The 24,607-nt window shown below is 35.1% G+C and overlaps 1 protein-coding gene across 3 annotated transcripts in view; it reads left to right on the forward strand.

Moving 5' to 3' along the window:
• The window catches only part of LOC130647359 (otoferlin-like), a 32,095-nt gene that overhangs the window by 6,879 nt on the left and 609 nt on the right, over nucleotides 1–24,607 (forward strand). For 2 of the 3 annotated variants that reach the window (XM_057453188.1, XM_057453190.1), the window contains exons 8-47: nucleotides 83–136; nucleotides 220–327; nucleotides 646–696; nucleotides 779–819; nucleotides 930–1,018; nucleotides 1,255–1,307; nucleotides 1,580–1,630; nucleotides 2,111–2,179; nucleotides 2,954–2,997; nucleotides 3,382–3,455; nucleotides 4,125–4,246; nucleotides 4,739–4,858; nucleotides 5,305–5,413; nucleotides 6,188–6,432; nucleotides 6,725–6,825; nucleotides 7,619–7,718; nucleotides 8,466–8,585; nucleotides 9,045–9,197; nucleotides 9,661–9,789; nucleotides 11,381–11,513; nucleotides 12,545–12,726; nucleotides 13,247–13,408; nucleotides 14,194–14,325; nucleotides 14,855–15,016; nucleotides 15,562–16,921; nucleotides 17,111–17,217; nucleotides 17,536–17,802; nucleotides 18,085–18,219; nucleotides 18,626–18,754; nucleotides 19,327–19,362; nucleotides 19,818–19,909; nucleotides 20,078–20,248; nucleotides 20,584–20,741; nucleotides 20,859–21,001; nucleotides 21,419–21,507; nucleotides 21,766–21,864; nucleotides 22,030–22,171; nucleotides 22,707–22,806; nucleotides 23,364–23,634; nucleotides 23,824–23,971. In XM_057453188.1, coding sequence (XP_057309171.1) covers nucleotides 83–136; nucleotides 220–327; nucleotides 646–696; nucleotides 779–819; nucleotides 930–1,018; nucleotides 1,255–1,307; nucleotides 1,580–1,630; nucleotides 2,111–2,179; nucleotides 2,954–2,997; nucleotides 3,382–3,455; nucleotides 4,125–4,246; nucleotides 4,739–4,858; nucleotides 5,305–5,413; nucleotides 6,188–6,432; nucleotides 6,725–6,825; nucleotides 7,619–7,718; nucleotides 8,466–8,585; nucleotides 9,045–9,197; nucleotides 9,661–9,789; nucleotides 11,381–11,513; nucleotides 12,545–12,726; nucleotides 13,247–13,408; nucleotides 14,194–14,325; nucleotides 14,855–15,016; nucleotides 15,562–16,921; nucleotides 17,111–17,217; nucleotides 17,536–17,802; nucleotides 18,085–18,219; nucleotides 18,626–18,754; nucleotides 19,327–19,362; nucleotides 19,818–19,909; nucleotides 20,078–20,248; nucleotides 20,584–20,741; nucleotides 20,859–21,001; nucleotides 21,419–21,507; nucleotides 21,766–21,864; nucleotides 22,030–22,171; nucleotides 22,707–22,806; nucleotides 23,364–23,634; nucleotides 23,824–23,971 — 6,051 coding nt within the window. Of the gene's footprint in view, nucleotides 1–82; nucleotides 137–219; nucleotides 328–645; nucleotides 697–778; nucleotides 820–929; nucleotides 1,019–1,254; nucleotides 1,308–1,579; nucleotides 1,631–2,110; nucleotides 2,180–2,953; nucleotides 2,998–3,381; nucleotides 3,456–4,124; nucleotides 4,247–4,738; nucleotides 4,859–5,304; nucleotides 5,414–6,187; nucleotides 6,433–6,724; nucleotides 6,826–7,618; nucleotides 7,719–8,465; nucleotides 8,586–9,044; nucleotides 9,198–9,660; nucleotides 9,790–11,380; nucleotides 11,514–12,544; nucleotides 12,727–13,246; nucleotides 13,409–14,193; nucleotides 14,326–14,854; nucleotides 15,017–15,561; nucleotides 16,922–17,110; nucleotides 17,218–17,535; nucleotides 17,803–18,084; nucleotides 18,220–18,625; nucleotides 18,755–19,326; nucleotides 19,363–19,817; nucleotides 19,910–20,077; nucleotides 20,249–20,583; nucleotides 20,742–20,858; nucleotides 21,002–21,418; nucleotides 21,508–21,765; nucleotides 21,865–22,029; nucleotides 22,172–22,706; nucleotides 22,807–23,363; nucleotides 23,635–23,823; nucleotides 23,972–24,322; nucleotides 24,373–24,607 lie in introns of all 3 variants that reach the window. The other variant, XM_057453189.1, reaches the window with a different exon arrangement.

Raw genomic sequence — 24,607 nt, forward strand, 5'->3', positions numbered from 1 at the left:
ACTTTTTTTATCATTCCTAAACAATAACAATCTTCTTTCTCATTTACTACTTCTGACTTAACTTGCTGCTTATTTATTTTAGGTCTATTCAGGAAGAAATCTCATCTCAAAAGGCAGCTTGCTTGGCACTTTTAAGGTTAGAAACAACCACAAAATATATTTAATGCTTTAACTTGTTATTGTGGGGATGTATAGATTATTATTTCCCCTTATTTCCAGATCGACTTAGGTACAATATACTACCAACCTGATCATCGATTTATTCGCAAGTATGCATGTCTAACGAATCCGGACGAAACGTTAGGAGCAAGTGGAGCTGGAATCAAGGTAAGATAAACTTTTACGATTTTTGCATTTTGCTAGATTGGAATAATGTATTAGCATGGCAATGGCAGTTCTAATCACTATACCTTAACAAAAGCCAGAATCCAACACCAACCAATCTTCCTTCACATCACACATTTATTTTTTAACGTGTACATTTCCTAAACTTTTTACACATTTAAAAAAATAATGATAAAAAAGTCATACACATCGGTGCCACTTTTTTAACATCACTCTTATACCAAGATTGTGATAGCAAAGCTCATAAATGCAATGTTTTTTAAAGATGTTGCATGTCATACCATATTTTATTTTTTACAGGGCTATCTTAAACTGGACATAACTGTTCTAGCTCGGGGAGATCCTGTCAAGGTTTGTATCTTGACTTCTTTGTTACACTCTGCAGATTATTAAAAGCACTATTCACTCATTTTTGTATTGAATCGCAATTTAGGAACCTCCAAGTTTGAAGGATGGAGATGATGATGTTGACGAGTAAGAAATTCTTTAATGACTTTTTTTTTTCAATTTTTAAGACAGTATTTTCATTTTCTTGTAACTGAATGTTAAAAGTTAGATCATATGGTAATTGTTCTTTTTATTAGAAATCCCCTGTTACCGGAAAATGTAAAACCAGAAAGACTTCGACAGAGATTATGTGTCAGGATATATAAGGCAGAGGGCTTACCAAAAAGTAAGTTTTGTTCTCTACACACGAAAAATATATTGACATTTTATTCTGTTTTTTTTTAAGTTTTTATTGTGGTAGTAGTTGTTGTTGTTGCTGTTGTTTTTGTTGTCATTTTTGTTGTTGTTGTTTGTTGTTATTTTTGTTGTTTTTGGTTTTGTTGTTATTTTTGTTGTTGTTGTTTTTGTTGTTGTTTTTGGCTTATTTTTGGTTTTGTTTTCTGTAAAACTGTAATCTCTTAGTGAATTCTGGAATACTTGCAAATGTTCGAAAACAATTCACAGGTGAATCAAAGGTATGAATTCTTTTTTAAAAAGAAATAAAACATTTTTTTATTGTTAATATTTATAATATATAATGATATAATATTGTTGTTCTAAGATTTTTCTTAGATATTGTAAACTTCGGGAAGCAAATGCTTAGCTATTTACTTTCTAAAGACGGTCTAGGAAACGTCTTATCCGAGTAACTGTTAAATCGTTAGTGCTGCAATTATTTAAAAAAGCAACACTGTGTTAAACCTTAGTGGCTGGTTAAAAAAAAAGAATATCTTCTTTGATTTTTTAGATTCGCGACCTGGCCGATCCTTTTGTTGCTGTTCAATATGCTGGGATGGAGGTTTGTACATTAACATTGTATGCCATACATACATCAATCTGGTCTGGTTACATAAGAAACCAGAAAGCTCCTTTAAATTAACAAATTTTTAATTTAAGCAACAGGAAAGGGAGAGATCTAAATAGCAAATGTAAGTTTTTTCAAGAAGATGTTGGCATACATACACTAAAAATAAAAATAGAAAAGTCTTCTACACTTGTTTTAAGGTGCGTCATATTGTTGGTATTTTTAGGAAATTTGTCGTTTTTCACGTGCTAACAATAGCACGCCTCAATCATTTACTGTGCATGTGAGATGTGACTATGTGATATGACATGCTTCTACTGAAAAAGCCTGCAAATGTTGATAGTATTCAAAATAGTATGCACATTAAGTTTTGAGAACAGAAGAGCTTAATCTGCACTGTTTAAGTCTTCATGAATGTGTCAATAAATATATAAAAAAACCTTATTGTTGCAAGCTTGTTGTTCTCCCATTTAGGCATCAACAAGCGTGAAGCAGTTTAGTTATGATCCTGAGTGGGTGGAAGAAATAATTTTTTGTGATTTAGTAAGTTCTTGTACCTAATACCAGATGGCTTGATGTTGAGTGTTACTGGTTTTTCCTCTCCCTCTGACTATTTCTTTGCCTGACATCAGAAAATCAGGTATCTATTTGGTGTATTCACTTGTGTGATATTTTTGTTTACAAAATTGATTCTAATAAAAAAATTGTTGTGATAAACTAAAAAATGATGGGACAGAAAACATTGGTCAAAGCCTAGGCTGCATCAAAGAGATAGTAGAGGTTTATTTTTTCAATGTGTGAATAAGTTAAGGAGGAAGTGAAGGGTATTTACAACAAGAATTTTTAAATGTTCCAGCTTCTATGGAGAGATTTAGCTTTACTAAACACATTTTTCTTACAACCTAGAATTTGTGTTTAATAATAAAAACAAATAAATAAAGCCAAGAAAAAACAACAACAACAATAATATTGAAAGAGCACACGCTCATTTGTCGTTTGCAGCATCGACACTTCTGGCAGCTGATTGGCTAAAAAGTGTGTGATGCTTAAACGTGTTAATTCTTTAATACTCACACATAATGAGTTAACCAAAGTCACGTGATAATAAAAATATATCGTTATTAAACACTTATTTTGTAATTTACTGCAGTCAAGCGAAAATAACTTGATTTATTAACTCTATATAACCTTACTTGCGATTAATTTATCTCGAAAAAAGTTGGTTTTAAAACTATATATATTTTGCTGTTAGTGTAAATTAACTTTCTGGACATCCTGGTAGGCTTTTCACGTAGAATGACATGCTTTTGCTTATAGTTCCCTTCACTTTGTCGAAGAATAAAGATCCAATTAAAAGACAAGTAAGAAATAAATAAATTTAAAAGTTAAATTAAAAATAATAATGCATATAATATTTATAATTTATATTTTAAAGATAATTTATTAGTTTTTTCAAATAAGTATAGTCTTTTAAAACTAATTGCAAAAATATATCCTACACTTTTTTTTAAAAAATTTCAATTTGCGTAAGTTCGTTTCACAAAATCGTTTATCCCTTTCCCATTTCATTACCCTGTAACTAGGAACACAGAAAACGAAATCCACCCCTAAAATTAATCCACCGAAACAAAATGAAGTTTACTTTTCTTCTTGGTGCATTAACTTGTAACTAATTTAAAGAGTTGACAACACATTTTGTCACTTAGTGTAGTGCTTTTCTCACAGATTGAATTTTTATTTTGTAGAGATGTGACTAAAGACGAAACGGTTGGGACATTATGGATTGATATGTCTGAAATATCTAATGATGGTTGTAACAGTAAGTTGTTATCAATTTCCTTCAAATAAGGTTGCTTAAATTCAAATTTCAGACTTAGGCTTAATCTAGATGGGGTAATAGGGGAATTTGTGGAGAATGGAGGGATTGCTGTGACGAAAACTGAATTTTCTTCGAAAGGCCCACATAATTGGTTATAAATAAGGTTATAAAAAGGCTAAAAGGGGTTTGCCTAAATGCTAGACACACATTAAAAATAATTTATTATTTATCCAATTTGAAAAAAATTTTCGTTATGAAATGTAAAGCTGTAGGGTTTTCAAAAAAAAATTAAAATGCGAGAGCAACCTCGAACAATTCTTGACTAAAGAGTTAAAAATTAAGTATGTGGACCGCTTTTAACTAGATAAAGTGATTAAAGTGATGTTGCAAAGATGTTTAGGCAGTAAATCCCTTTTTTTTACAATTTAAAAGATAATCTTCGGCTTCATGATAATATTATAAATCCTTATAAACCCTTATATTTTCATTTTGAATTTGCAAGGACAATCAACCTGTTTGATCCTAGATAGCCCTATAATGCTTCAAAAGCTACTTTAACCACAAAGTTATATGAAAACTGAAATAGTATTCTGGTTTCAAAAGTCTCACCAACAACCACACCATATTTTGGAGCGAAATCATTTTTACATGTTTTCGTTTTCTTAATAGTTCACAAGTTCAGTTTAAATGCTGGCTTTATGCCGACCTTTGGACCAACTTGGGTTAATTTATATGGCTCGACACGTGATTATTTATTTATTGATCAAAACAACTTCTTAAATGAAGGAATGGTATGGTTTTTTTATTATTTTAGTATTTCTTAGGAAATGGTAAAAAATTTTGTTTTAATAATCTTTAAAGGAAGATGATTGAAGCAAGATTGTTCTGTTTATTCCATAAACTTTGAAAAAGCGTGTTCTCAGAATCTGTTTGTTGTTTTTAAAAATGGCCACACTAGGACAAATTTAAACTCGTCGTCACGTTTTATTAAGTTTGAATCAAGTGTGACCATTCTGACGTAAACAAACATTAGCAGTAACAGATTTTCCATTTGATGTTTTCCTAAGTGTGAATCGTGATGGATGGGAAAGCAAAAAGTATTTAAGCATTCTAAGAAATTTCGCCAGTCATGCGTTCATTCTGCTTATTTACTTTCCGCTTAAAAGACAGCCTGTATTCACAAAATTTTAGGAATGCTTACCAATGTTGATAAATAATTTAAAACCAAAGTTCTTTATCTGAAAGGTAAAAAAACAGTCTTGCTAAGAGTAATTTTATAACAGGAGGAAGGAATTGGTTATCGGGGTCGTTTGTTGATTTCTATTCAAACGGAAGAAGGCGAGTCTGCGTCAGATGAACAAATTTCAAATATCGAGGTGAAAGGTGCAGCACCAGTGTCTGATGTAAGTGTCTATACGAGATTGTGATTTGCAACGAGCTGTATATGAACATGAGAACGTAGAAAATCGAATAATCAATACAATAAATATTGTATTTCTATCAAAAGTGAACAACGTACAGCATTGCTTGTTTATTTTTCTTACACACGAAAAAAAAAATCATATACTCCACCCCACATGTTTAAAGTTATAGAATTTTCTTGCTACTTTTGCATTTATAGCTTGACTAGATATTTATTCTCATTCTTCAAAGAAGACATTTATTTTATTATTATGTTTAATTCCCTTAAACATTTTAAGAAAAAGATGCAGAGTATGAAAATCGGGAAGTGTCTGTAGATTCTGAATTATTCCTCTCCTTTTCCCGAGATTTTTCCTCTTCCCATATACTCATCCGCTAAAAAACAGCTGAGCTCGGTGACTGATAACCTTCTTTTCGCTTTATTCAGGTTGTTGGCGGGAAAGAAGAAAACTTTCAACTGTTTTGTTGTATCTACGAAGCCAGTATGATCAATCGAAAAGCTGCCAGTAAACCTATTCAGTTTGAAATGAATATAGGTATATTCTTCACTAAATGTTTTTTCTACCTTTTCCCTTATACCTTGCATTTTCTCGCTAGCTTTGCTGCACTTATAGGTGCTTGTAGATTGTCAAACTGTAACATTTTAAATTTAGTACCAAAAGATGTTCTCAAATGCTAGTTAGCCGTAAAAACGTAAAATTGTTTGGATTTAGTGCAATAATAAAATAAGTAGCTGTATAATGGTTATTTTCTCAAACCTCATGTCTACTGAAAACTAAAGACACTTTTTAAAATAATATGTAACAATAGGACAAAATTTTATATTAGTCATATGCAATGGTTTTTGTGCAACAGTTCAACTTCTTAGAGAGTTGACATTCAGAGAGAATTTATCTTTTAGCAGTGTAAAGTATACAGGGCATTCATTACTTTTATGTTTTTTTACGCTTTTAAACTCCTGTAAAAAACACCCGGGAAGTTGCACGAATTTGAAATAATCTTGAAAAATAATGTTCTGAATCCATTTTTTGATTTGATTGAGTATTTTAGTCGTCGGGTTGTGGAAACTATTCTCGTTTAACATTCTGTTTTTTTTTTCGAACGAGATTACTCTTGGAAAAAGATCAGAAAACTCCTTGAATACTCTGGGAGAAGTCCTGAAATTTAAGCATTAAAAATGAGTGACCGTTTGTTGCCGTAAAATTAAAGAGACTTCGGTTACCATTTCTACTGTTTTTATACGCCCTGTCAATTGACTATTAAGAATGAAATATTAAATTTAATACAGATTCTACTACGTTTGCTTTCAGGTAACTTCGGTAATACCTTTGACGGGAAAATGCTATCTTCAAAAGATGATGACGATGAGGAAGATGAGGAGGACAGATTCGTTAAGCCTCTCACCACACCAGCCGAGGCGGAGAGTTTAGATCGTGAATACTTCAACATGCCATTTCATGAAACGAAACCGTGCGTGCACATTCGCTTCCCGTGGGAGGACCAACGGAAACGTCTCTATTTACAGAATATTCTCCATCATTTTGTCACCAGCTTAGTACGTGAATAAGTTTGATCACTACAGTTTAAATGCAGCCACTTTTAACCATAAACTCATGTCTGAAGCATTGGGAGGAATCAAATATCTTGTCTGTTATTTGTAGGAAGATTCCCTAACAGTTCTCTGTTTTGCTGGACGATTTTCTTACAGTTCTCTATTTTGCAGGAAGATTCCCTAACAATTCTTTGTTTTGCAGGAAGATTCCCTAAAACTTGTTTGTTTTATAAGAAGATTCCCTAACACTTGTTTGTTTTATAGGAAGATTCCCTAACACTTGTTTGTTTTATAGGAAGATTCCCTGGATGATGTGAGCGAGCGTATCAAGATTGATGCTGATGACACCTACGAATATTTACAAGACGCTCTTAAAGAATTTCAAAATACATGCAAGTAAGTTTGCGTGAAGTAAAAACAGAAAGTCTTAATGTTTACTATATAACCAACTTTTCATGACAGGTTACGTTAAGGGAGCTGATATTCTCAGAAATCGAGCATTTTTATGTCCATTTTTGCGAAATTTAATTACCGCGAAATATATTAGAGCACCTAATTCACGAAAATAAATTTCTCGCAAAAAATTAGAAAATTGGTATACACGAACTCTAACGAAACAACTGTGCTAATCTTTTTGTGTGAAATTGATGAAAAAGGTGAACGATAATCTTTCTTTTTTGCACGTCAAATTTCTAGGCTCATTTTTTTTCAAGCCCGTTTAGACTATCACATCTAAAATAGACTGCTTGTGACTTGATTTCGTTAGTATTATTCTTGCACGGGAGCTTTATTTCTATCCGATTTTCCCATTTACATTTCTTTTGAATGGAACAGAAACTGTGTGTTTCTGCGTTTTGATTGGCTCATTAGTTGAGGAGCCAATCATTTTGACGAATTATTACCGCGAAAGTCAAATCAAATTATGTTCAAGTTGTTGTTTACCAACGCTGTTATTTCCTACTTTATTGTATTCAACTGAAAATAACTTCATTTGTTAACTTGAACCGTATATATTGGATATACTTGTTAATAGTAGGGCCAGGCTAGTATAAGTATGCCGCTTGAACCGCCCCGTTGTCGTCTTGGTCATGTGATAAAAAAAACTAAGTGAACATAGCAATCGTATCATCTTGTTTCTATTGGATGTATAAGCTTAATAAATTCATTTTCTTGTTCGTCTTCTTTGCAGCAAAGTGATAGAGCAACTGAGCGGCAAAATTTCTGGACCAAAAAAAGCAGGCAAAACAAAATTGGATAAGGAAAGATTAGCATTGTGCATATCGGAAACCGTAAGTTCTTTTTTTGTGATTCATCTTGTGAACTTTTATTTGATTGTTAAGTTTCGCTTGCATAGCTATTTTATCTTATTGGGACACACTCTTTAGGTGTTCCTAATATGTCGACTATATATATTTCGGGATTATATAGGAAGAATAATAGGATGAGCTATGGACATAAAGTTCTGCATCCACATAGAGCTTGATAAGATAATTAAAAATTGATTAAAATATTTGATGACATCATCGATTATTCGATGACCCAATGTTTACATCTTTGCAGGTCGTTCGAGGAAAATACTTGAAAACATAAAGTGATGCAGATATCATGTTATCTTCATCACAATCAATGTAACTAAATTAAAACTTTTTGGCCAAATTTATTTTTACTAAGTATTTGCATAAAGTTTGCATAAATTCAACACTTGTTCATATTGTTCATATTTAATAGAGAAGCCAACTAACTGAAATGACAGAAGCAAGAAAAATAATATCCCAAGTGGATAATTAATTTGTGTTGTCAGAAATTTCTTAGAAACCACGAAACCTTAGGATTTTTCTATTCAATAAAGTGTTTTTATTGTTTGGTATTTTTCATATCATGTATCTAAATCCGTTGTATTTATTACAATCCTCAATCATATTGAAATAGAACTACTTTGCACATCTCTAACATACTGTCTAGCAGCGAGCGTGACCTATGTCCAATCTCTTGATCGGACATAGGTCACGCTTTGTATTTAAACCCTTATCTCGTAGAAGCAAATGTTGGATGAAGCCAAACAATTATTGACTGGATTAAAAGACAATAGTCGCATCAACTCTAATTATAATTATGTGTTAACATTTCGCGATCGGATTAAAAAGTTGATGAAAGAGGTAAAACATTAATTTTTTCGTCATTCACAATAACAAATGAAACTATGCAAACTAGATATACCTGAACATTAACTTCCAAATGGTGCAAAGGGGATGTATCGTAATTTTAATTCTGTATTGACCCGATGCTATGCCGTAGATCAGGCAAGAATACTTTCTTCTTACATCATACAAGAATCATCATGCAAATCTTCCGATTGGAGGTTCACACACATCTCATACATACACCGCTGTTCAAAAAAATGCTTTATTATGTGTAAATTAAAGCTTTTCAACACTCCATTAGAATCTCAACATGAACCGATTTTGGTGAATATACATTTTTCATCCCAGTTATGAATGTTCTTTTATATCTATCTAGTCACCCCGACCTAATTCACCTATTTGCTGCTTTCGTAGCCTGCATTCTTATTTTAAATCAAATTTAAAACGTTGTTATGTAAATTGATTCTTGTTTAGCCTCAAACAGCATTTCCCGATACGTTTTTATGGTTGCTTTCTGGTGGGAAACGTATAAGTTACGTGCGCATTCCTCCTCATCAAATCATGTATTCTACAGTACCTCATGAATGTGGACGAGATTCAGGAAAAATCCAGACATATTGTCTCACGGTACGTTTATGTGATTTCGTAGTAGCTCTTAGAGACCGCATCTGTTTTTGTCTGTTCCTGGAATAATTAGATTCCCCAAGCTTAAGCAGTGATTAGTGGCTGAGAAAAAAGACATGATGGTTTATATTTTGTACCGGTAGGTAGCAAATTTATCGCATTTTTAAAACATGGTGAGCGCTTTTTATGAAAACCTATAGGCCCCAAGAGTTAGGCGGTGCAAATATGTGGGTTTGTCTAAATTTTGTCCAGATATTGCTGTGACCTGCCTTCTAGTTTTATTTTTCAATATCCACTGTACCCTTTGCATTGCTACTCTTGCTTGGTTTGCCTTTTCGAATGTTTATAATGCTGTAGTGTTAAATTCACACACCTGTCAATCAATGCGGTGGAATTCATATTTCGTCCCCTTTTCACTCATAAAAACTTGTGTGTAAAAATGTTTATCAACAACTTTTAATTTTAGCTTCCAGGTAAAAGTGGCTTGGGTGAGAACGGCTGGGCGATTCACTGCAAATTAACATGTTTGCTATGGCTTGGAATGTTAAAGAACAAAAAAGATATGTTAATTGGCGCGCCAGAAGGATACGAACTGGTAAATTTGTTTTAGTACTTTACTTTAAGTTATTGTCATATCTAAATCCAAAACATCTTCGAAAAATTTGTACGTCAAACAAAAAAAAAGCAAATGAAATGTTGTAATTTCTTTTTAAAAAAGATATTTCACAACACTGTTCACTTCAAATTCTGTCAGTAAAATTCTTTAAAGTGAGTAATTTGAGAATCACTATGCGAGTGACGACTTTTCGTGTTGTCTCAAGGCCGACGATTTGGCTTTGAAAGTGAAGGAGATAATACAATGAACAATACAACGTTGCCTTCTTGCTCTTAGGAAATTGGATTTTTATACACTTTCTCTTCAAATCTCCTCAATTTAAATTTAAGAACCTATGGCATATTTCGAAATGCATAGAAATACAATGGTTTGTTCTTCACGCACGGCATAACCTTTAAAATCCTCTCAAATACTTCGAATTAATTTTGCAAAAAGTATAAAATCTCCTCAATTTCTTTTAATGAAAATAGCGTCATATTCTCAAAAAAGTTTCGTTTAGCCCGTGTCTCCTTATGTGAAAATTAAAAACATTCTACACGTCACAAAAAATCGTTATGGAGGTCACCAGAGCAAGTTTTCGCATTGCAATTTTTCCAATTTATATTTTATACTCTGCTTGATTTTCTTTACATTAAAAATAACAGTATTTTCTAAGTTTTTATTGGTTTTTAAAAAGTTGTCTGCATCCAAAAGCTTGGAAGTTGACAAAACGCTGTCAAAGTATTAGCGTTGCGGCCAGCAAAAATATTCCTATTGCAGTCAAAAACACTTGAATGAAAAAGCGACCTATTAGCACATTAATTATTTGTTAGGAGATAAGGTAGCCGGACAAAATTGCCACTGAAAGACAAGCAAAACTTGCCAAGCTTTCCACTAAATGCCAATACACAACATTGAAATGTTGCAAAAATATTCCTCTGAAAAACTTTTTACACTTTAAAAAAAAATACCACATAAACACATTCTGCATTTTTTCCGACTGTCGTAACGCCTAAGCAGATGTTCCCCAGTGACAGTAAGAACAATATTATGTGCAGCTTGCGGCATGACAATATGTCATGACATTGTCGACACAATGTCATGAGATTGTCGACTAATATACATGAATATTACCAAGAGTAGCTTGTAGAAACTTCGTTAAATGTTTTAGTGGTATTAAACTGAATGAGGTGGAATTAGATATCAAAAATTTATCAGTCGAGCTTGTGATATTCACCAATCTTGTGATATCATCCTCCAAAAAAAAAAGGAAAAAAAATACTGTTCGTGAAACTTTTCTTTTAAAATAACAACAACGCTTAAAATGAAACATTTAACTTTTTTCCCGTTGCTCTCCTTCGTCGAGATTCTTTAGAGTTAATTGAATGGTTTTTCCTCGGAGTCAATAATAAGATGAAGAAGTGTCAAATATTCGACAGAGCAATTTGCTTAAAGGTGGATGATAATAGCAGATATCTTGGCAGAAGTCAAAGGCAGACTAAAGATGACATCAGAAGAGACGATTAAGACAAACCCCTAATTTTTACTGGCACTTAAACCGATTGGATTATTCTTATGTTTTTCATTTAAGCCAAAAGGACTTGCGAAAACCACCGCGCCTCCGCCCATGGAGTTGACCTACACAATCAAGCAGAAGTTCATCTTACGAGCACATATGTATCAAGCACGTGGATTGATTGGTAGTGACGACTCAGGACTGTCAGGTTAGACTCTTACTTGATATTCATTGCGGAATTATTTATAATTTACTCTGGTTTTACCAGTTTTGAACAATCTTCTATTACGCCTTCTGTGTTAAGATACATTACCGGTACTTTTTTATTAAATCATAGTAAAAATCACATACAAAAAAGCAACACCACTTGCTTATTTTTGTTGAGTATCTTCTAATGGCTTATTAACCGTTTAGCCGGTCTATACGGGAAAATATAGACCGAGGTCATGACGTCATGGACCGAACGCAGTGAGGTCCATGCGAGTGACAGAGGTCTATATTTTCCCGTATAGACAGGCTAATAAGGTTAATAAGTCATTTATTACCCCACTGATTATTTCATAACCATTAATGAAAAAAAAGGTTTTAGAGTCCAGGGGTCTTTAACAAAAACAAGGCTTAGGTGGAACCATGTAACTTTCTTTATATTTCGAACGTACACAGACATTCGATCCACAACTTTTAAAAATAGAATATTTTCAAAACAGTTTTAAAATTCAATTCTTTGTCGTTTCGCTGGTGGAGTGTTCGTATTAAAATTAAATGTACAATTGTTAAAATTTCCTCCGGAAAAAAATGAAAAGAGGGTTGAAGACTGCGTGGAACTGGAAGTATTAAGAGCTGTCGATTGGTTATGTACGTCAAGTTGGTTATTATTTGAGCTCAAGATGTTTGACATTTTGTAACGGTGAGTGGTACTAGCTGATTTGTAATTTTTTAACGAATCAATATTTTTGTGACCACTGTGTTGGGCTACATAAACTTCGGGGACATTTGCATCCAAATTAAACTATCGTCTACCAGACGAAAACAAGGAGTAATTGACATTTTTCTACCACTTTAAATTAACTTTCTTGTTTTGTTTTTGTTTTGATGTCGGTTAATACGGCGTCATATAGACTGGTCACGTGAAAAAAAAAACCAATCAAATTTTCAGAGAACGTTCGAATAAACGTAAACATTCGAAAATACTCAACAGTGGGGTAATAAGAAATAGTATTTTATTTTTTTATTTTTTAGATGCATTTGGTCGAGTGATTTTCAACGACCAAGCAGCTGACACAAGTGTGATATGGGAGACTAGAAGTCCCACGTGGAATCAGACGTTGATGTTTTACGACTTAATTATATGGGGAGATATGGAAGCTATTGTTGAAAACCCGCCTACCATAATGGCGGAAATTTTCGATTTTGATGAAGGGGTAATTTTCTTTTAAATTCACATATTCTTTTTCACAAATAACATCCAATACTCTAAATTGTGAAATCTTCGTTGTCAGTGAAAGTAAACAAAAAATCATGCAGAAAAGTGACCAGGTTACCGAAAATAGATTTATTTAACAATTTTGTTTTTAATTTTTGCATTTTACGAATTCACTTGGTAGCTAACGGCATCATGAGACATTTTGAAATCCCTTACAAACCTGAGTGAACGTTCGGACTAACTTTTTATCACCTAATTTGAATCTTCGTCAGTTGTTTGACTTAGAAAATTTAGGCTAAAGATGCACGTTATGGGACCAAAAAATTTGTTCAACTACATGTACATCGGGCTTAAAATTTGTCGAAACATTAGCCGCAACTTACGGCGAAGTTGCGGTAGAGTTTGGTTCATTCTTCTCTCAAGCAGTTTGATCTAAAACTTTATAAATATCGCTTGTTAGTAACGTTTAATGAACAAGCTTTTACAGCAATGTGAAGGTAACCCAAATATATTTTTAGGGTGAAATTGAATTCATCGGTCGTGCCATGGCTCGACCGCTTGTGAAGCGTGCGGAGGACCCATACGAGAAACCATTATTCCCGCCAAAACTGGAATGGTTTCAAATTTATCGGGGCGACAGCACTGCAGGTGAACTTCTCGCCGCCTTCGAGCTGTTCCAAGTAAGATAGCTTCTTATTTTAATATGAAAAGTCGGGAAAAATCGGGAAAACTGTTATTATGGTATTATTAGACATTACGAAACAAGGACGATGCAATCTAGGACGAATTTTCTTTTTAATCTTTTTATAATGCGCATGTGCAGATCAGGGTAAAGCCCCCAAAGCAAAGTTTAAGTTAAAAACACACAAAAGAAGTTAACATAAGTATTTTCAATATTTTGTGGGTTTAACAGATTTCTCTTTGCCAGTTTCTTTTTGCCAGTTTCTTTTTGCCAGTTTCTTTTTGCCAGTTTCTTTTTGCCAGTTTCTCTTTGCCAGTTTCTCTTTGCCAGCTTCTTTTTGACAGTTTCTTTTTGCCAGCTTCTTTTTGCCAGTTTCTTTTTGACAGTTTCTCTTTGCCAGTTTTTTTTTGCCAGCTTCTTTTTGACAGTTTCTCTTTTGCCAGGTTCTTTTTTTTCACATGTCTTATTGCTTTGAAATTTAGTGATGTTTTAGTGTAGTCTGTTTTATTATTCTCTCATGTCCTCGCTTTCATTTAATTTTTTGTAATTAATTTTTGCGCGTTTTGTTATATAACATAAATTTCACGAAGAATAATAGACAAGGCTGTTTCAAATAGCAACCGTTCTTGTTTCGTAAGGTATTGTTATATCAGAAACATCTTAAGCTAGTAGGGGATTGATAAAGTGGGTTTTTATTTACTGCTTTATTCCAAAAAAAACAAAAAAACAGAATATCGAAAGTTCCGTTGAGAATATTTTAAAAGCTTTTCATTTTTTTATCAGATAAATGAAGAAGAGGATGGAGAGTCGAACATGCCACCTGATCCCGTTGAAATGGACGACGAAGTTAACGGCGGAACATTTTACGCCGTACCGGATGATATCAGACCGGTAATGGCGAAACATCGGATCGAGGTAGAAAGCTAGTCTTATTTTTTATGTCATTTTGTTTGTCCTTCTCTTCCTCCTCCTCTCCGGCTCTCCGGTTGTCCTCTTCAGATTTCTACTTTCGTATTTATTCTATGCGTGAAAAGACAATATTTTGCGCAGAATATTCCTAGTATTTACTCATTGATGAGGAGATAGTGTAGTGGTAGCGCACTCAGCCTATAATCATAAGGTTTCAGGTTCAAGTCCTCACTCTGGCGCACTTTGATGTAATATTGTCAACCCCTTTAAAATCATCTACTGACCGCAAACCGCTTTGTGTAGCAGCAAGGAAGTTAGGCCAATGTTTTACGTATCTCTGGAGGTTATATTACATAATAACAGTCGGAGGGAAGGATGAGTCAACTGGTAGGATGGAATCCCCGAGGAAACTAAAACTTTCCGTTACTTACTTATTGATGCACTATAAATTTATGCAACTGCTACAAGAAGAAGGATCAAGGCTACGGTTTATTGTCACATTAATTCATTAACTTGATACGTCTCCTTTATTTAGTGCTTGTTTTGGGGCGTCCGGGAAATGAAGAAGATCAATTTGCAGGCTGTCGATCGACCGCAAGTTGAATTCGATTGCGTCGGAGAATCCGTGAAGTCACCATACATAGCATCTGCGAAGAAAAATCCCAACTTTCCTGAACCGTGGGCATACTTTGATCTGGTAACTGATTTGCTTTATTTGACCATTATAGCTGCTAGTCACGTGATGACAGGGTGCTATTAGTGTTTAAGTTCAATCACAGAGACGTCACAGAAAAAATGGCAATGTTGATTAGTCTTTACTGATAACGATCAGCTTTAGAAGATGATTGATATGCTATAGTACTGCTTCCATGGGATCAGCAGCTGGGGCATAAGTTTTTGCTGCGCTGAGGTCCTACTGCTTGCATGGATTCTGCAGCTTGCGTGTCAGTTTTTCTGCGCTGGGGTTCACTTTCACAGATAAACAGTACCATTATTGGTCTAAAATATTGCAACACTGAACGTGCTGGGTGAGGATACTAAGGGAGCAATCAATATAACAACATACCAGCATGCACCAAATAATTGTTGTTCTGGGAAAGTGATAATGAATAAAAATAGTGTTATTAGTTATTTTTTAGTTAGATGTATAGCTTTGAGCTTGAGGGAATCTAAACTTTATGATTTTAACTTTCAATTTTATTATTTCTTATATAATTTCTTACATTTTTGTTGATTTTGTAGCTCTTACCAGAAGAAGACCGCTATTGTCCTCCACTGACGATATCGGTTCGTGACACACGTATGTTTGGTAAAGAAATCTTGGTTGGAACTTGCATTGTGAACTCACTGTTAAAATATCTACAGGATAGCTCTGCGTACGTAGATGTAGAAGAGGGAGGCGGTGATGAAGAAGTTGCGGAAGTTGCTGAAGGTGAAGGAGAGGCAGGTGAAGAAACTGCTGAAGGTGATGAAGAAGGTCAAGAGAACCAAGGATTCGAAGGCGAGGAGGGAGCACTTATTCCAGCGTCGCGGCGACCATCTCTCGCTCTGTCAAACCCAGTCTCAATCCTTTCCAAGAGAAAATCAAGGGCGCCGTCACTTGCACCCAGTAAAGCTGTCTCCTTTGCTCCAAGTTTAATTGCCCCTTCAGTACTTGCAAGGTCGCAAAAGGCAACACCAGCTAAATCGATACTTGCTTCTAAGAAGGGTACACCAACCAAAAGTCCTGCGCACATAATGACAATCGATGGAACCCCTGTAAAAATATCAAGGCATGGTACCCCGGTTAAAATGAGCCAAAAGGAAATAGCGATGGCGGCTAGGAGAACTACCCATAATCCAAATCTTCATTCTCGAATACATACACCAGTTAAATCACCCAATGCACCATTAAGGAAAGGGAGTCAACAATCCAGTACGATTCACTACCATATAGTATCTAACCCCGGTAAACTAAGCGACACTCCTCTCAAAAAAATTTTTACTCCTAAAAGAAAATCGAAACAAAACACGCCTGCGAAATCCGTTACTGACTCAATGGCAAATATCGGAAAAGCAAGCAGCACAAATGTTACTCCTTTTAAATCCTTGATGGAGAAAATAGCAACTCCAACAAAATCAATCGGTGAGAATAGTCCTTTACTGGGAGATGTCCAAGCTGATAGTCCTGCACGTAGTTTCCATGGTTCGGCAATAATAGAAGAAGAAGTTGTTGAGTCTCCGGGAAAGAAGTCAATAATGGAACAAATTGCAACTCCAATCAAAGCTCTCGGTAGCAAGTTAGCTACTCCAGTGAGAAGTCTTACAGGTTCTAAGGCTGGCTCCCAAGGCGGATCCAAACACGGAGAGGGAAACGAAGCATCAGAGGATATAGATGATCTAGCTGTTGGTGCTGAAGCAGCTGATTTCATGACTGATGAAGAAGGAATGGAAGGTGGTAATGAAGGGGATGCGGGAGTGGAAGAAGAACAAGCAGAAGGTGACGGGGCTGAGGGTGCCGAAGGTGAAACTGCAGAAGGTGAGCCTGGTACTGGTGAAGAAGAAACAAAACCTGAGGAAGCCCCTGCTCCTGTTGCTCAACAACCGATCCCTGGATTAGATGGTGAGGAAGTTTCATATGTAAATAATACGTTGTATGCAACATTCTTCAATGTTTGATGCACCCCTTTAAAAAGTTTAAGGGGTTTGAAAGATTTGGATTTAATATTTCTCTCTTCGTTTAATTTCAGTAAAAAATATTTTTGCATAAGTATTTTTGTGTTGTTTTTATTTTGCTTTTTTTTTGTTTAAGATGATGAAGAAGAAGAGGAAGAAGAGAAAGAAGAAATGAAAGTGATCATGGTCGGTGAAGAAGAGTTAAAAGCTCAACAAGAAGCACTTGAAGAAGAGGCTGAAAATGTAAGAAGAGGGGAGGGGGGTTGCTTATTTGTTCTGTTTTAAAAATGAAAGGCTTCCAACAGGGCGTCCCACTTTGTCAGGAATGGTCGGGAATTTCGAAAATATTATGAAAATGTCAGAAAAAAAGTCAAGAACAGAACTTTGACAGATTTTTTTTATAAAATACACGACACGAAAAGTGGTGGGTTGCTTCGCTTATTTCTGACTACAATTTTTTGAATCACAAACTTTAGATGATATTAGATTAATTCTGTGAAGTAACATAGTTTTGTAGCATTTTTGTGTAGCTTAATTTTCACGTTATAATCTCATTTACAGGAAGAAGAAGAGGATGATGGAGGAGGAGAGGAGGGGGAAGATGAAGATGAAGATCAAATTGACTGGTGGTCTCGTTTCTATGAAACAGTGAAAGATGATGAGCGCGCAGAGGAGGAACGGCAAGCACGTATCAAGAAAAAGAAGAAGGCTGAAGCGAAGAAGGGGAAGAAGACGGTCACACTTGAAGCTGAAGAAGGCGAAGAAGAAGAGGAAGACATACCTGTTGGAAAGAAGAAAATTATCAATCCAAGAATTATCAGGATGAAGGTACAGACGTTCCCGTTTTTGCTCATTCGTGCACAGGTTTAATTATGCACGTATATTCACTAATCTGATTCGTTTAACTTCCGGTGGGAAAAATAAGAAGTTTTCTTGCGCAGGCGTGTGCATCCCTAAAGAAAGAAAATTCTATCTGGTAAAGTATTTGTGACTATAAGAAGCCGCCATTTTTTGATAGCATCTTATAACTCTATCCCATATTTTTTATATTCGCTTATAAAGGTCCGTGATCTTTAAAGCTTAAAGCTGCCGCCTTCTTTCCGTGTTTAGATTTACAAGACGGAACTTGAGGAAGCGCCAGCATTCGATGGATTCAACGATGTCGTTCATTCGTTCACGTTGTTGAGAGGGAAGAGTAATGGAAATGATGATGATGACGAGAGCAGAATTTATGGGAAATTTAAGGTAACTTCTGCTTGCTGTAGTTTTCTTTGTCTAATTTCCAGGCTGTTATAGCCTAATTAATCTTGTCTTGTAGTTTTATCAAGAGGACGTTTATATAAGGTTGGGCAGTTCCTGGAAGCGTTTTTTTTTTTTTTTTTACTCTGAGAAACCTTGTAGACCGACTGATTATTACGCTCGTAACAATTCATGTAAGAAAACTAAGTGCGCAACGTATACCTCTCCATGTACACTGTGGACTTCTAAATATACAATGTGCACCTCTATATATACCATATGGAACTTTGCGTGTGCAATGGTGACCACAGAGTGTGCAATATTGACCTTTAAATGTGCAATGCTGACCTTTGAATATGCATTTTTTTTCCAAAAACAGAGTGGCGATTATAATCGATTTTTTATGTTTTAGGGTGCAATAAAAGTTTGGAAGTATCCACTACCCGCATTGTTTGACGACGAAAACGTTACACTTGGATCTTTTAAAATGCTGCCTACAATGGATCCTGTGAATTTGTTATGTCGTGTTTACGTTGTCAAGGTAACAAATGTATAAGTGGAACTATGAACTGTAAACATTATACGAAACATCATGGCATGGGAAAACTACTACGGAAAGTTGCAATTGCTTTTTTACAGTCAAATTTCAAAATCTGTCATTTTTTAATTTGTTTTTGTCCTTACCTCTGTTACCAAATATCTCAAACACTAAAGATCTTAAGTATATTTGCTTGAAGTAATCTGGGAGAATGAACACGTTATTTTCTTGATAAAACAAACAAACAAACGATTAGATAAAAGTACACAATTTCTTCAGTCATTTGATACCAAGTCCTGATTGTGCATCATTCAGTGATCTATTGCTGGCACGTGTTATTAGTAGAAAAAGTATGTCGTGAGAAAGGCATACGCCTCGCCCTTGTGGTTATCATAAGGAAAAAGTATTCTTGTCTTGACTACTGCATGTGCTTGTAAGGCAGCATCGATAGCGCAGTTGGTACAGCAATAGCCCGGTAAACGAGAGGTTGCGAGCTCGAATCGCAGCATTTAAGAAGCTAATGCGCAGCATCATGTATACTTTTTTTCACTTAAATGATTTTCTTCTTTTTGCAGGCCATTGATCTTCACCCAACAGATCTCGATGGAAAGGTAATGTTTGTTTTAATGCTCGTGTTATATGTCGATCACAGTTTGTAGGACAATTTTTATGTTTAAAATCTGTGGTAATTAATTTATTTGCAGATTGCCGAACTGACACCGGGTTGTTTTGAGTACTGAATAGTTACTCTGTTGTTCTGTGCACTATGTTAATGTGTTGAAGAGGATATCTGTATTATAGTACTCGCTGTATTTCTCTGTGTGAATTTAAAAACTAGGTGTTAACGCTAAAACTCTATTATAATCTTGCCTATAATCGTAATAATAATAACCCCTGGTAATATCATGCTAACGGACAGGCGAGTATCTACAACGGGCGATCCTTCAGTTAACAGCTAGTTTCTTCAGTTAAGGAGTTAATTTTCGTGGAACTTTAACCCATCAGACTCATTGCGCGTGATGTATTATTGAGAGAAGGGGATATTAAGCTATTTTTGACGTTATAGGCTGATCCGTATGTTAAAGTGCAGGTTGGGAAACAGATCATCAAGGATAGAGATAATTATGTTCCTAAGCAACTAAACCCCTCGTTTGGAAGGTAAGGATTAACTGGGACTAAAAGTTTAGATAAATGAATAAAAATGAATGAATGAATAAATGAATGAATGAATAAAGGAATGAATGAGTGAATGAATAAATAACTAAATACAAAAAGGCATTAAGTGATTAATTTAATTAAAGGCTAAATCATATTTCTACTTAATAGAGTGTTTGATTTCGAAGTGACCATACCGCACTGCAACATGTTAACCATCGGTGTCTATGACTATGATTTGGTAGGCTCTGATGATTTGATCGGTGAAACGAAGATCGACATTGAAAATCGCTTCTTTTCCCGTCATCGTGCTACCTGTGGCATGTCTACGCAATATGCAATGTAGGTCACGGTCTGCTTATTACACTATATATTTTTTTCACCTATACCGTGTAGGTCCGTCACATGTAATGTACCGTATATTGCACTATCTTTATGACACTACTGTACCATGTAGATCTGTTACGTGCAATATAGAGAATGTAATTGGCCTGATACACACCTTTTACTAGATAGTTCACTTATATAAAACATTCTATTCGTAAGCGAATTTGTATTAAATACGGAAATGTTTTTATTCATTTTTCTCTTTTTGCAACGCAAGAACACGTTATAATTCAAATCAAATTTTGTAAGAACCTTTTTTTTATATTTATTTAAATTTTCTTACTGTTCAGAGCTGGCTTTAACAAGTGGAGAGATCCGATCAAACCAACTGCCATTTTGCAGCGGTTGTGCAAGGACCACAAACTCGACGGCCCGCACTTTCAACCTGGCAAATGTCGAATAGACAAGTGGGTTTTCTGTGCGCAAGAATTTATTGATGACGATAACGGTGAGTTGTCGTTATCGTCGTTGTTTCCGACGTCGCTATTTTTACTTGTCCTTGTCGTATATGTTGCTTTCGTCGTTTATAAACTCCTTGCTTTATCAATATTTGTTTATGATTTAGGAAATCCAAAACAGTCAGACGAGCCAAGTGCTTTAAAAGCCTTACACAATTTCCAAATGATTGAGGGGAAGGGCTACCCCCTTGTGCCGGAGCATGTAGAAACCAGGTCCCTATTATCACCAGAAATGCCTGGCATCGAACAGGTATTTATCTTGACAACATGTTTTGTCAAGCAACCGTTATGCTTATTATTATCTGTTATATGCTTCATTCTTTGTTGGCAAATACCATAAACAAATCCGCTTGATGCTTTCCTGCGGTAAAAATAATAAACGTTGCCACTAGTTCTTCACTTTTGAAGGAACTAGTTCTACGATAATAACTGCAGATATTATTAATACGCAGTGCTAGGATTCACGGCTTTTCATGTTCTTTCTCTTTCTCGAAAGTTTTAGCTAGGCCAGTCCAAAATAACTAACACGACACAAATGAAATAGTACACTGTTTACAAGTGGAAATACACATTTACTTCAATGATTTGTTTTGATTTTTGTAGTTGATTTTAATCTTCATTGAATTTGTTCCTCAGTTCTTTCAATCGATGCGTATTTTCATTTTAGGGGCGTGTCCAACTATGGGTGGATTTGTTTGACATGGATGGACCCTCACCTGGAGTGAATGTTGACATTACTCCAAGAAAACCAACATCGTGAGTACATCCTGACACTTTTCCGTTTCTTCTTAACTTCTGTTTCTAAGTTTACGTGGTAGACGATTAGGGCAATGCCTTTCAAAAAAAATTATTTGATGAGTGAGAACCATTTATTGCAACTAAATCTTCAATAAACCAATCTATTAATCACGCAAACACCATGACCACTTCCCATCTCTGTTTTTTTGGTCTGTTTGAAATAAGAGTGAAGCGAACGCTCTGTTGAGTGTTAATAAAATACACTTCTTCTTTCAGTTACGAATTGCGAGTTATAATTTGGAACACCGAAGACGTAATTCTTGGGGATATTAATATTTTGACGGGCCAACCATGCGCCGATATTTACGTCAAAGGGTAAGAATATGTCGTCTTTATCCTATTGACGCTAAAATGCAACGTCATCTTGATAGAGCACTTTCATAGAACACCTGGCATTGCCTTCTTAATAGCCCTTTTACATAGCCTTTAATCAACGCCCTTTGCATTAACACTTTTTGTGTGCCCCCTTTCTGTTTGCAGTTGGATTGATGGAATTAAAGACAACAAACAAACCACGGACGTACATAACACTAGTTTAACTGGTGAAGGGAATTTCAACTGGAGGTTTATTTTTCCGTTCAAGTATCACAAGGCTGAGGAGAAAGTTGTTATTATTAAAAAGGTGGGTTGTTTTTAAATTCTGTAGGTGATGTATTGTATGCAACCTGCCGAAAATGGTCCCTGGTAATGTTATGGATGGAGTGAAGTATACTTAATTAATTTCACAAAGCTAAAAAAGTAGGAAAGAATAAAAAAATGTTTGATCCTGCATGCAGACGGAAAATGATGTGCCTGGAACTATATTTTTTTTTCTCTGCTCCGAAATTTATCAACCATGTATTTTTTTCTCTATTTTTATTCCATGTGTACGAATACCGTGTTTGCACATGTCTAACATTTGGACTTACTGTTTCATACCTCGTTTATCGGTGGTTATAAGCTTCATTTGAAGAAAGGGCAAAATATTTCGGAATAACTCGAAATTTTAGAGTGTTCAAACGCCATAAGATGTAATATGGTTTGCATTTTTTTATGTCAGTTATACAATGCCTTATTAATTCTTATTTAAATTTTGTTTGTTTTTCTACCTATCACTAGCCATTGTATACATCCTTACCTATTATAATGCTGAGTGCTATCTTCCCCTTCTTTTTTAGGCGTCTCTGTTTTCTTGGGACACATCAGAAGAGAAAATGCCACCACGGTTGCTGCTGCAATGCTGGGATTCTGATGCATTATCTTCCGATGATTTCATTGGTTAGTACATAAGACTAAATATTTAGCTGTTGAGGCTATATCTTGTAGCTTTATTGTTTTAGCCTTTATCCACACGTAATTTTTTCAATGATTCAATATTGTACTCTCAAAGCATTTTTGCTGCATTTCGTTTACCTTATGGGTCATGTGACTAGATTTTTAGGAACGAACAATCTAGTCACAAAACAGATGGTACTCTGATGGAAGACAATATTGTGTCAATTCTGTTAATTAGCTTTTTGGGAAAGATCACTGATTTAATTGAAGGTTGATTTTTGATCAAAAAATTCATTATGTTCTTATAAGACGTACGTACGTAGGTTTAAACTAATTTGACCTTGTAAATGACAATGCCGGTAAATGCGCTGGTCTATTCAGTAGATTTTCATTCTGACTTTATGATGCAGAGAGAGGGTTTAAAACATATGAAAAGAAATACTAAACACTAAACAAAAATTCTCGGATGTTAAAAAAATTTTAAGGATTTTTTTGTTGTGTTATGTTTAATACGTAAACGAGACGTTGGGGTCATCTATGTAAAAGCGGATTGCTTTTAGGTGACGTGACTCTAAATCTCACCAATATACCTCGCCCATCTAAAACAGCTATCCAATGTAACATCGAGACAATGAACAATGAAAACAAGGACTCGATTTTTAAAAAGAAAATGATCAAAGGTTGGTGGCCTTTTATATTGAACACAGAAGAATCAGAACCTGAACTAGTGGGTAAAGTGGAAGCGCAACTTGAACTGCTCTCAGAACAAGAGGCTGAGGAAGATCCGGCGGGATTGGGACGTAAGGAGCCAAACCCTCTGCCGTTTCCTGAGTAAGTGTTCTGTCATATATGCCTTTGTTGTTGTTTGTTTGATTGATTGATTGTTGTGTGATTGATTGATTTCTAGAGGATTATCTAGAGTAAACTTCTTTTAAAGCGTCACCATATATTCGCTTTATACTCCTCACTTACATATATATTCAACCTTTCTTATTTTTTTATTTATTTATTTATTTTTAGCCGCCCTGACGTCATGATGCAATGGATGATGAATCCCTTGAAAGCTCTGCGCTACTTCTTGTGGGAACAGTATAAATTTTGTTTGGCAAAATTTGTCGTCATAGGAATAATCTTCGCCATTATGGGATTATTTTTTTATTCCATGCCAGTAAGTATTCTTGTATCACGCATGCACATCGTGCTTTCGTGCCACGTTTTTTAACATTGCGTTTTTTAGGAGATTGCCATGTAAAACCTTAAAGCAAATCTGGTTTTATTTATGCATACACATTTAAACTCATGTATTCCGTGCGTGGTTAACTCTATATATTAGACTAAAACCCCACAAAATTGGGACACTGTAAATGACCGATTAGGCGCCCTGAGCGGTTAATTTTATTTGAACATTTAGGGTGAGAGCTTATACGATAGGGCCCCTAATTGAATCCTTAAACAGCTTCTATTCGTGTTTTCAATTAACGCTACATTTACATTAACACATTATATTTACGCCTTGTAGGGATATATAGTGAAGAAATTATTTGGGGCATAAGTAGCATAAGTTTAAAAGTAAGCTCAAATCACAACCATTTTGCTTCTCTAATGATAGCCGTTGTCTGTCTGTCGGCTAAAACCGGGTAATACTAAGCCCCGCACGAAATATCCAAGCTACAAATAAGAGATGCAAAATATATTTTATCGACTTTGCTGTGATGGGTGAATTCTCTCGGCTCTTCCAAGGTCTAGTGACTAGTGAGACAAATAGTACAAACAATACGAAATGGTGTCCTAGTTATGCTTGTGC

The sequence above is a fragment of the Hydractinia symbiolongicarpus genome, chromosome 6, assembly GCF_029227915.1.
Source record: "Hydractinia symbiolongicarpus strain clone_291-10 chromosome 6, HSymV2.1, whole genome shotgun sequence".
Lineage (NCBI taxonomy): Eukaryota > Metazoa > Cnidaria > Hydrozoa > Anthoathecata > Hydractiniidae > Hydractinia > Hydractinia symbiolongicarpus.